The following is a 12,513-nucleotide window of genomic DNA, read 5'->3' as shown; positions in this document are numbered from 1 at the left end:
CTCTTAGATCGTTCGACATGGTGCAATTCAATTATCAAAGGAAAAATAAGAGCAACAAATGCAATGCCAAGCATTTGACTCTATTTATAGAGCACGCTAGGCACAAAAATCCAACGAAAAGAAAATTATCAAATTAATTTTCTCGAATTTAGTACCAACGAATGCTAGTATTTTTCCTATCCTTATCGCAACTATCAATTTAAAGGAGCAGGAAAAATTTGGGGAACTAATATGTTTGCACCAAAGCTTTCAGGATAGATCTCAAAGCAATCGAATGGCCTAAATGATAGTCAGACGATCGAGGCGTCCTGCCGTGATACTATTTGTATGATCAAAAATCGACCGTCACACTATGACGAGAGCACCGAACGACAGACCACGCTTGCAGTCCCAACCAACCAGAGCACAGGAGGGAACCCTTGATCGTTACTATTCGTCCGACCCACTTTTATCACAGAGGACGAGTTCGCCACTCGACTAGGTGCCTCGACCGACCAACACAAGGCGCGGTTGCTTCATTTTGGTCGAATTCAAGCAAGTCAGTCAACCAATTACCGTCATATTATAATTCAAATTCTAATATAGATATTATATGAAATCAATACGATTAATTAGAACATCAATGATATTAAAAACAGTTTCCATAACTGTCCCTCCTTTCTGTAATTATATAAAGTACGCCTCTATAAATAGGAGGCAAAAATATGAATAAATGACCTCCTGATTCTCTCTACAGTGAGTTTTGGACTTATTCTACTCTTTCTTTCTCTTTTCTCCTTCGTCCGGCTCTAACTCTTAGGTTGCGTTCACAAAAGACAATTTAAGATCCAATATTATTGATGTTATAATGAATCACATGGATTTCATACCATATCTGTATTACAGTTTGAATTCTAATAAGATGGTAATTGGTTGGCCAACTTGCCTGAATTTGGTCGGGTGAGGATATCGCGCTTTGTGTTAGTCGGTCTAGGTGCCCGGTTGGTAAAAGTGGATCAGTCGATTAACCACGATCAAGGGTTCCCGCCTGTGCTCTGATTGGTCGGGACTGCAGGCGTGATTTACCTTTCACATCTCTCGCCATAGTGTGTCGGTCGATTCTTGATCATGCGGTTGGTTCTAGGATTGTAGGATGCTTCAATCGTTTGATCGTCGTCCGGGACGTTCGATTGCTTTGAGATATGTGGTGACAAATTTGTTGTATACATATATCACAAAAGATCATCATGCTTGGTAATAATCACATAAATTATTTGCTGATCATAAATAGATTATTGATGAATATAAATCAACAAGTTAGATTATATTTTTGTTTAATTTATTCAACTTAAGAGCTTAAAAAAATGCAAGCATTTTCCTTAGGCATTTTGAATTAAATGAGTATTAATTGTCTAATTAAAATACTTGATAAGTTCAAAGTCTTCTACATCAAAATATATAATTAAAATTAATGTAGTAATTTTGATATATTTGTATAAGGAAAATGTGTTAGCACAAATCTTAAAATAATTTGACAACCTAAAAAATAATGACATGGCAAAATGGGGCCCATCAGAAGCAACCCGCCGACCCAAAAGACTAATCGACTCAAGCTAGCCAATGACCATAAAATCCGATTCAACAATACATGCCCAAAAAAACATCCTGATGCCAGAGACAATCGAGGGTTCCTCGGGGCATCATGGAGCCATGAGCTTTAACCAACTTCCTCGAGATCTCCTCGCCCAAAGGGTAAATAACCTGTCGGGTTACGGTGGCTCACCCTCTGCCTAATGGTTTATTTTTACTCAGTTGATAAGAATTATCTACGCGAGAATTGAGGGTTGACGACCAAATCAATACATTCAGCTAGCTAGTGCCAACCAACCGAATCAATCCTATTGATTATTAGATATCCAGTTGGTCGTCCCTGCCTGAAAGGTCAATTGATTGATAGTCCCTATCCATCTGACTGGCCGACAATGCTGATTGCTTCACCTTGTCAGCCTCGTAGACCGAACCAAATAACAACAAAGTTTTGGGGCTTAGAGGAGTATAATCCATAAAATAATATGCAAACACCATATTTAAATAGGGGCATAAATATAACTTCAATTTTATTACTCTCTTTATTTATAAAGAGTAAACCGTTTAATGAATAAAATGTCACCTAATTTTCTTAATTTACGGTTCATTTGTGTATGGATTCAAAAATATTTTTTTAAAATAGTACGTATTAAAGTAAAAAAAAATTAATATAAGTTTAACTCATGGTCGACTAGGCTTTCGTCTTGGAAAAAATATTACATCAAGATTATGCATGCAGAGCTGCTTGCGGAGTCCAATCTCGACCTGACACGTGGAAAGCCGGACCAACCTCCATAAAAAATGAAAAAATGAAAACGCGCGACCCGACCCAACCGTATTATAAGAATATTCCCTTCACATTATTCTGAATATTTTTCGCGTTATTTATGTGTTATTGAGGTGATTGTGTGATATTATTGTTCTTTAAACAATAATACAAATAATACATGAATAACGATAAAATATTACCTCAATAATACAACAATAATACATGAATAACACACCAATGACACATTAAAAACTCACGATCCACTCTATCGTGTTATAAGAATATTTCATTCACGTTATTCTGAATATTTTCTGTGTTATTGGTGTGTTATTGATGTGAATTATGAAGAACGACATTCTCAAATATTCTCAAATATCACCCTTTATATTTTATTTATTGATTTATTTGTTATAATGAGGTTTATTAATTATTTTTCTGAAGTTTATGGTTGATAGTATTTTTTTTAGCCCATACAATAAAGACATAAATTTTTATAGTAATATGTATCATTTTTAAAGTAGAACAATAATGTAAATTAATCATTTATAAATAACTAAATTATCATTATATTCCTATAACACATCAATACTACATGAATAACGCTAAAAATATTAAGAATAACGCGAAGAAAATATTTCTATAACACGGTTGAGTCGGGTCGTGCGTTTTTAATGTATTTAGTGTGTTATTCATGTGTTATTATTGTGTTATTGAGATAATATTTTCTGTGTTATTGTATGTTATCTATATTATTTTTTAACATATTAATAATACATCAATAATATAAAAATATTGAGAATAATGAGAAGAAAATATTCCAACAACATCATCTCGCGATCTCCCGTATATATATATATATAAATATATTTTCATTTTTTATGGCTTCTTAGCGTCCAGACTCCAGCGCTTCGAGGCCTCTGGGTCATTCCAGTTTCTTCTTCTAACTTCAGAGTTCCCTCCGTCACGATCCCAACTCCATGCCTTCCTCTCGATCGATCCATTGCCGAACTCCTAATCTCTAATAGATGCTGAATCTCTTCCGCAGATCCAACCCTTCATCCCTCTCCTCCATTGCCTCCAAAATCACTCGATTCAAAAACTCCCATCTTACTCACTCCACTCCCTACACCTTGCCCTCCACTTCCCGATCCGCCATCGCCGGCTCCGCAAGATGGTGGCAACTACCCTATCCGACGAAGCCGGAAGTCTCCTTTCCCGGAGGAGGCGTTTGGCGGCGCTCTTACTACATCGCTCGCCCCGAGCTCCAGCACTTCCGTCGTCGCCAGGTTCCGCGATGGTACGAAAACCCTCGAATCGTTGTTGTCGTCGTCCTCGTAGGAGGCGGCGCAGCTTTAACCATCTACTACGGGAACATTGAGACCGTTCCTTACACCAAGCGCTCGCACTTCATCCTCCTCTCCCCCTCCGTCGAGCGCCAGCTCGGAGAGGCCCAGTTCAATGAAATCAAGTCCGCTCTCCGTGGCAAGATCCTCCCGGCTCTCCACCCGGACAGCATCCGCGTCCGGCTCATCTCCAAGCAGATCATTGAGGCCGTGCAGCGCGGCTTCAGCCATGGAGATCGAGGATGGGGCGACATCGATTACGCATCAGAGCAATCTTTGCCGGATTTCGCGTCTTCCGCCTCACCGGAGAAGTCAGGGGGCACGATTCGGGCACTTTCTGGCAGCAATGAGGAGGTGCGGTGGAGCAAGGAGGACGAGGTACTTGATGATGAGTGGGTGCATAATAGTCGGAAGGAGGGCAAGGCTCGGGGATCGCAGTCGTCTACTCGTCATTTGGAGGGATTAAACTGGGAGGTAGTGGTTGTGAGAGATGACATGGTTAATGCAATGTGTCTTCCTGGAGGAAAGATTATTGTGTTCACCGGTTTGCTGGATCACTTCAGGACCGATGCTGAGATTGCTACGGTGATCGGGCACGAGGTTGTTTCTTCTGAACCTTGAGTTTTGCTAGTCGGGACGACGATGGTGTTTTCGTGCAAGTGAAATTAAATTTTGTTTCTCTTGGTCATTCGTCTAGGTTGGGCATGCTATTGCTCGGCATTCAGCGGAAGGGATCACAAAGAATTTGTGGTTTGCGATACTGCAGATAATTCTTTTGCAGTTCTTTGGTATGCCAGATGTGATTAATGCCATGTCTAATCTGCTTCTCAGACTTCCATTCTCTAGGAGGTATATTTGTTCTTTAATCCTCAACATTTTACTTGTTTTTAGCTGCAGTCCTGTACGTCAGTTATCTCCTTTAGGTAAAATTACTATGAGTCATGGTGAAGCGACTTGTATTGTTTGTTGCCATTTAAATTGAGACCCAAAAGCTGGTGAATCAGGCCATAAGGCTCATGCCAATGCAGGATCTCGGAGGGTTGATGGATTTAACCTTCTTCTAGCACTCTAAGATATCTTTCTCATGACTAGAACCCTCACTTAGGTCATAATGGAGGCAACTAACCATTGCTCTAAGTCCGCTCTCTTAAATAGACACGTTCTCATAAATAAATTACTGGAAACATGAGCTCAGGGTTTGAGCAGCTTCTAAATGTTGTGTACTCTATGAGGAGTATTGTCATATGTGAGGGAGAAAAAAAAATTATTGTTGCACATGCTGTCAGAAAGTGCACAATTTTAAGAATAAAACAAACTGATAGGAATTTGCAAATTTAATATATCCAGCCCTAAGCAGTATACTTCCTTAAGATATTCTCCAATGCAAGCTGTATCCATTGTTTTAATGATTTTTTTTTCAATTATTAAGGTCTTCAATTTCTTTAGGGTCGTCAAATTCAATATAGTCTTCAAGGACAATGGTGGCTTCAGGGACGATAAAGTATGGTAGTCTATAGAAGTTTTGAAAATTATTAAAATATTCAAAAGTATTGGGAAGTGTGGAACCCATACTTGTCAATGGTCAATGATACATCACAGCGTAAAGGTCTCCATTGAGCAATATTGCTTAGCACATAGGGCAATGCACTTCATTTTAAATGGTATAAAATATTGAAAATTATAAAAAAAATATAAATATGAAATAATATTAAAAAATAAATAAGTTGACATGGCAAGAAAAACAACATAAATAATTCGTAAACTCAAATGCTCAATACCTCAATACTTAAAATTCAAAATATTATGATTTATTGATAAGCCTGGTATTTTCAGAAGCAATCAAAGTGGTTATTCAAAGAATTATTATCATCATCATAAGTCAAAAAATAAATAAATAAATAAAATATCACTTCATCAAAATCATTATAAACACGTAAAGCATAATCATCATCATCAAGCAAATGAAGCTCACTATAATGCAAATGACATAATGTGGACAGTTTTTGGACAGTTTTTTGCCCCATATATGTACCTATGCATATATATATGTGTGTGTTATGTATATCATTGTGTGTATTTGTATTATGTAACATTTTGTCATAATCTAATTAAAGCATACTTATAAAAAATATATATTTCACTTTCAAGGAAAATTAGAGTATTTTTGATGTGTTATATAAATAAATATTAAATTTTAAATGATAGATATGCAAAATATACAAGAATTGAATTGTATATATGTTTTTTTTTTATTTTTCAATATTAAATTTAAAAAATCAACCTAATGTGTGCCATGAGCGCAATGCATCGTGGCCATTGTCCATGTAAATGACTCATATGGTGCATGCACCATGTTACCCTTCATTTTGCGTCATTGACATGTATGTTGAAAGAAACAAAATAGAGTGAAAGATAAGCAGCATTTTTTTGGTGGTCAATTTTCTTAGCGAACTAGTTTAATCTTGAGATGAGAGCTGATTGGTTAATATTCATAGATCAGCAAGGGTAATACAAACTAAGGATAGACAAACCTCTCAAAGATATATATTCCAATATAGGACCCTTTTGTTCCAATAATGATGTTTTCTTAATCTAGAAGCTCTTCAAGACTTTTAGGGTCATCTAAGCCAGTAAAGTCTTTAAAGTCATTAAAGCCTTCAAAGATAACGCGACATCCTAAAGAGTGATGAATTCTTCAAGGATGATGAAGCCTTTAATTTCGTTGAGTTTTCAAAATTACTGAAACATTCATATGTTAGTGGGTAATGAAACAAAAGGGACTAGCGTTAAGTCAGATACACACATAGTCAGACTTATTTCAATCTAAAGTTTAAACCTATGGGTTAGTGTCAATCCCTTGTACATATATACCAACACAATTTAAGGGGCTAAATTTAAAACTTCACATGCCCTAATAATCTTTTCCTCATGTTAGATCTCTTCATGTTGACCTTCACCCATCTTTGAACAGAAGCTTTAGCATGTATCATTTGTATGTAGTCACTAATCACATGAACTTGTCATGAAGGTCACTCTTGAATTTTTGTTAACCATGACAAAATTAATTGAGAACTTATGAGAGTCACATCACTGCATGAATCACTTAAATTATCAGCTTTCATATAAATTTTTAGGGAATCATTATTGATCAAGATACATTAGCAGTCAAACATATTTTCAACCCAAAAGCTTAAGCCTATGGTTGAAAGTCAACCACTTGGTTTTTTCTTTTTTTTCATTATCTTTTTTTACTACCCGATTTGTAACTAAATTCATGTATATGTGCTCATCAAAATTTTCAAAGTCCAGGAAAGAATTATACAAAGGGATGGAAGGAAAAATAGCTAGATAGGCTTGATTTTTTATTATTGGTGCATAAATTTAGCCAACATCCCTTTTTTTAAAGCCATAATTTTATTAATCGTATATAAATGTTGAGACTGACTTAGAGACATATATTCTGAATTGAATGAGTCATATTTTTTTATTAATGATATCCACATAATCCTTATGTCTCGGATAATACTTTTCTTGATTGTTATACCAATAAGGCCTTTTGGTAATACTAAAATGCTTACAAATTTTATCAATAATATACACTCGTCGTATGGCTGTGAGGTTGATGCGACGCAACCATGGTTGCCAACTCATTGAAATATCATTCTTCTAATGCCTAAAGCTTGTTCTGTTTATGCCATCAGTGTTGACATGGATATGAAATTAGAAGATTGCCTCAGATATTAAAGTTGGAAGTCTATTAAAGTTTTTGAATTAGGGAAACATTGAAGGTGTTGGGGAGTAGCTTAGCAAATGAGACCAAAGTTTAGCTAGATACACCAGTATTCAAATCCATTTTAACCTAAAGCTTAAATTTATGGGTGATGATAAATCATTTTTATTTTTACATCAATATATTTATTAACTATTCGATGTGTAACTAAATGTAATGCTTTGCATGCTTTAATAATTTTTCTCACGTGATAGCATTTCACATCAGTCATGACACATCTTCAAATAAGAGCCTTATAAAGTATCGGCTTTTGAATTTTGGTCAATTATAATATATTCAACTAGACACTTTTGAGAGCAGCAAACTCATGAACCAATTGATTTTAATTGAATCATTGATTATAATTTATTTATCAGGAAATATTTAATAAAAAGAAATTATAATTTAGCTTGATACAATATCAAATGAATATATTTTCAACCCAAAAATTTAAGCCTATGAGTGAGAGCCAATAAATTGGTATATTTATCAATTTTTTGTTTAATTTTCTAACCCATCTTGAGCACAATATCTTTTTCGGAGAGGAGTATTATTAAGCAGGTGCCTAAGGAGTAATTTAGTCTTTTATTAGCTTAAGGGCAATTAAATCTTTGATTATTATTGTTGTTTAGTATAACTATAACCTAATATGTTCAATGTTAGATATGCATGAGATTGTGTATGGTGTTTTAGGTTAGGGGTTGGGAGTGATTTACTATTCCTTGAATTGTAGGAATAGGAAGAGATCACCTACCTTTTGAATTGTAGGTGTTTATTTTTGTATTCATATTTAATGTTTGATGTTCTTGAAATAAAATATTATTTACTGTAATTTGTGCCGAGAATCGTATTAGTCTGTTACCTTTTTTAATGCTTAAAGCATGATCTACTTGCGTTGGTGCTGTTGATATGAATAGGAAGAAGAAGATAGGCTCATATATTGAAAGTGAATGTTTATTGAACTTTTCAATGTTACTAAAACATTTATGGTGTTGGGGGATATAAAGAATTAAAAAGGACTAGGTTTGGTCAAAGATGTCAGTTGTCAAACCTATGCGTCATAATCATCCACTCGCATTTCTACGTTGATCTATTTTTAAACTTTTTGAAGTGTTACAAAATATAAAATTTCATATGCCTTGATAATCTCTCTCATGCGAGAGAGCTCTCCACAATAACTATCTCACATCTTTAAACAAAAGCTTTGTTTGTATCAACACAAAGAGCACTATATTAATTTCTTGAGCTTGTTGTGATAGTCACTTGCTAGACTCTATTGCATGAATCGCTCAATCTTGGTTCAAACATTGCTTTCAAAATCACTTGTTAGGATAAAGGGAATTATAATTGTGTTAAATACACTAGAAGTTAAATTTATTATAAGTGCGACAAATTTGAGTCTAGAGGTTAGAGCCAACTTCTTGGTATTTTTATAATAATATATTTTTTATCTATCTGATGTGGGACTAAACCCAAAATTTAGTGTCTTAATACAAGGTTTTAAGCATTTGTGGTCATCAGTGTTTCCAGAGTCCTAGAAAGAAGAACAAGAAGAGATGGAGGGGAAACAAATAGCTATACGAAGTTTAGTTGGTTAAGTTTGGCCCTCAAAATCAGTCTTCATCCCTTTTTTAAAACCATAATTTTATTAATCCTTCAGAAATGTTAAAGTTGTCTTGGAGAGAGATCGATTTGTAGTTTCAATGAGTCATGCTTTTTTTGCTGATGATGCTTCAAACCCTCAATTCTCCTCATTGCCCATTATTCTAATTCTAATTAGAAACCATTCATTTGAATTAGAACAATGGGCAAAGTGGAGAATTTCATGTGAGGGACAGATGATTGAGATGCACATAATAGCGTAAAATATTCACTTACAATTGATAGCAGAACATGAGTCGAGCTCTTAATATACTAGTTGTGTCTAATAGCAATTAGATATGTTTTTTGGCTTAACAAAGTTTTTTCTCGGTTTTAATTGTGAACCATTAATTAAGTGTATTCCCTTGGAATTTTCCCTTTTTATTGGTAGGATTAGACTCTCTATTTTACTGGCATAGTTGTCTCGAGTGTGGAAGGGCTCTCTTTCTGGTGTAAACACTCAAGATAGGGCTACATCTTGTTGGTTGGACGTGACGCATGAGGTGAATATGGTATGCAATATTGTGCAAGAGAGTTCTTCCATTTTAATAGATGTCATAGAGGCTCTAATCTTCCTAAATAATGTAAGATTTATATACTTACCACTCAATTCTTATGTATTCATATATTTAATAACTAAATTTCAATTTTACATACATGCCACCTTACTTTTTACAAGTTAAAATAGTGGTATTTTTATGCGATCTGAAAGATTTATGTGGTGTAAAATGTAAAAATCAAAGTTACCTTAACTATGCAAGAAGCTCTATTTCACTTTTTAAAAGTTAAAATAGTGGTGTTTTTTATGTGATACAAAAGGTTTATTTGGTGTAAAGATAAAAATCAAAGTTTAATTGTTAGATATATAAATACATAGGAATTGTGTGGTATATATGTAAATGCCTCACATTGTAATTGTATTCTTGCATGACCAGTGCCAGCCTTAACTGTCTTTCATAAAGATAATATTCTCATCTTGTTAATCACCTTTCCATCTTTTCAGGTTGCAAATGGTAAACCAGGACTAAAGTTAAGTAATGTCTTGGTAAAAATATGTTTTTAGATATATTTATAAATTCCCATGAAATCAAATTACCTGGGAAGTTTTTTGTTGCCTGTAAAGCATGATTAAATTTTGACCATCCTTGTTATTATTGATTGCTTGTGCTTGCTTCTAAATGCAACTTTTATTACCTTTTTGGAGATTTTTGCGCTTCTGTTTACCAGTCCTAAAACAGGAGTTACATTTGTTTAAAAAGAATTTTCCAGCTGATTCATGATATTGTTTACTGTTTTATGCTATGCTACCTCTCTTCATCTCATATGCTATATATTAATCTAGTGACATTTACATATGTGGCACACAATTCTAATGTATTTACATATAAAACACCTAAACTTTGATATTTACACACATAACACTCAAATCTTTAATATTATATTAAAAATAGCACTATTATCACTTTAAAAGTGAAAACACATTTTCATGCATAGGTTTAAAGCACTAAAGTGTTATGTATGTGAATATGAAAGTTTAGGTGTGAGATGTAACTACAGAAGAATTGTGTATTGCGTATGTAAATTTCCCATGTATAATTTTTTTCTTTTGTATTTATAAGTTCTGAAAGAATGTCTAATTTAGTTTATAAGTTCTGAAAGAATGTCTAATTTAGTCTTAAAAAAGCATTTTTAAGAATTAATGATTTCATGGGATGTGAGATTCTTTTCATTCTTGATAATGTTCAGGATGGAAATGGAGGCGGATTACATTGGGCTTCTGCTCGTGGCATCGGCAGGATTCGACCCTCGTGTTGCTCCTCGAGTCTACGAAAAGCTGGGGCAGATTACTGGTGATTCTGCTCTCAGGGATTACCTCTCCACTCATCCTTCCAGCAAAAAAAGAGCACAGATTTTGTCTCAAGCGGAAGTCATGAATGAAGCTCTCGCATTGTACAGGGAAACTATTGCAGGCCACGGAATAGCAGGATTCCTCTAAGTATCATCCTCGTGAGTTCTTATTTTATCAGGGCATTTGCATACATGCCACCCAATTCTTATGTATTAAGATGTTTAACACCTAAACTTTACTTTTTACATTTATGCCACCAAATCTTTCACATCAGATAAAAAATACCACCATTTTAACCTTTAAAGGGTTTACTTCTTTTAATGCATAGATAACGTGACTCATTTATAAAAATTGAAGTTTTGGAGTTAGATATATAAATATAAAAGAATGAGGTATGTATGGAAATTTTCCAATTAGGTTTCAGTTGCAATTTTGCTTACCAGAATTGCTATTATTTACCATTTACTATTATCTTCTTTGCTCAGATTGAAAGATGAAAAAATGGAAACATTACTCGGATAAATTGCTATGGTGATAGAGATCCATCTGTTGTGAGCATAGTTCGAAGCCGCAGCATATCAAAGGTTGCGTGTTGTCGCCATGATACAGGTATAGTGTCTATTGATTTTTGAGAGAAAGCAGGTAAATGCAATTCTTTTTTATATCATTAAAATAGACAAATTGTGAACTTGTTTTATACTTTGAATTTTAAATATTGCTGATGTAGGCTTCAATAATTGTATTCTCATTTCGTGCTGTATGCATCTGTTCTGCTCTATTATTGGTGACACTTTACTGCAGAGCCGGCTTTGATAAATTTCCAGTAAAAAGATATTGGTGGATGGTCCACATTACAAAGGTTCGTCATTTCTTATTTTATTAATATATATAACAAGACACTTTGATATTTATAATCACTTCAAAATATTACATGAATCACTTTTAAAAAGTTAGTATCGGTTATATATTTGGTAGGGTATAGAAGATTTGAGTGTTATAGGGATATAGAAGACTTAGATATGTAAATTCATAAGAATTGTCTTGTGTGCTATGTAATTTTTTTTACCGTGTCAATATGGTCTTTTGGTTGGATATATTCATTAGTATTAACCCTTACAGCAGAGCTCATATGATCCGATCAGGTACACTTTGTAATTGCAAAGCATTTGCATGGGATATTGCCACAAACCGCATGATCTTCTCACTAGTTTTGTAAATGGAATTTATCTGAAGCTAATCTTGAGCATTTTTTTATTCAGGATTGATCTCGTACTAATTGATTTTGTACTCTTTTTGATTTTTTAGAGTATAATAAATTAACATTTGCCGGTCCCAAGCCCGGATGTTAAAAGTGAGGGTTGTGTTAGGTAGCTGACAGCTAGTGCAAATCTTATTGAAAAAATCAGGACATGAATCCTTTTGATCATTGTGTAAGTGCTAGAGCTTCCCCTGAAAGCGACGCGATGTATGATCCGAATACAGTGAAAAGTGTGCGGAGCCCGAGTGTAGTGTCAAATAAACAAGTGTTCCCACATTACAGACAAATGTGAGTAAAGAAGTTAGTCCATGAAATTAA

General features: G+C 34.4%; 1 protein-coding gene across 2 annotated transcripts; it reads left to right on the top strand.

The window, feature by feature from the left end:
- The first annotated feature begins 3,232 nt into the window (after positions 1 to 3,232).
- Positions 3,233 to 11,790, top strand: LOC110028562. Of its 2 annotated transcripts, XR_002294437.1 has the most exons (5): positions 3,233 to 4,278; positions 4,376 to 4,527; positions 10,835 to 11,095; positions 11,423 to 11,546; positions 11,665 to 11,790. XR_002294437.1 is itself a non-coding variant. In XM_020730463.1 (4 exons), the coding sequence occupies exons 1-3, from the start codon at positions 3,361 to 3,363 to the stop codon at positions 11,082 to 11,084; spliced, it is 1,320 nt and encodes a 439-aa protein (XP_020586122.1). In that variant the 5' UTR covers positions 3,233 to 3,360; the 3' UTR covers positions 11,085 to 11,095; positions 11,423 to 11,674. The 2 variants fall into 2 exon arrangements, 1 of the variants encoding a protein (XP_020586122.1); XM_020730463.1 differs by having other exon boundaries at positions 11,423 to 11,674.
- Positions 11,791 to 12,513: the final 723 nt, after the last annotated feature.

The sequence above is a fragment of the Phalaenopsis equestris genome, unplaced genomic scaffold (genome assembly GCF_001263595.1).
Source record: "Phalaenopsis equestris unplaced genomic scaffold, ASM126359v1 Scaffold000513, whole genome shotgun sequence".
NCBI lineage: Eukaryota > Viridiplantae > Streptophyta > Magnoliopsida > Asparagales > Orchidaceae > Phalaenopsis > Phalaenopsis equestris.
This window is presented reverse-complemented; position numbering and strand designations above follow the sequence as displayed.

What these genes read in the sequence shown, in the direction of transcription:
- LOC110028562 (XM_020730463.1), top strand. Translation starts at nt 3,361, where the DNA reads ATGCTGAATCTCTTCCGCAGATCCAACCCTTCATCCCTCTCCTCCATT. An exon ending in CTACGGTGATCGGGCACGAG is followed by an intron (nt 4,279 to 4,375) that starts GTTGTTTCTTCT and finishes TCATTCGTCTAG; the next exon opens with GTTGGGCATGCTATTGCTCG. An exon ending in AGACTTCCATTCTCTAGGAG is followed by an intron (nt 4,528 to 10,834) that starts GTATATTTGTTC and finishes GATAATGTTCAG; the next exon opens with GATGGAAATGGAGGCGGATT.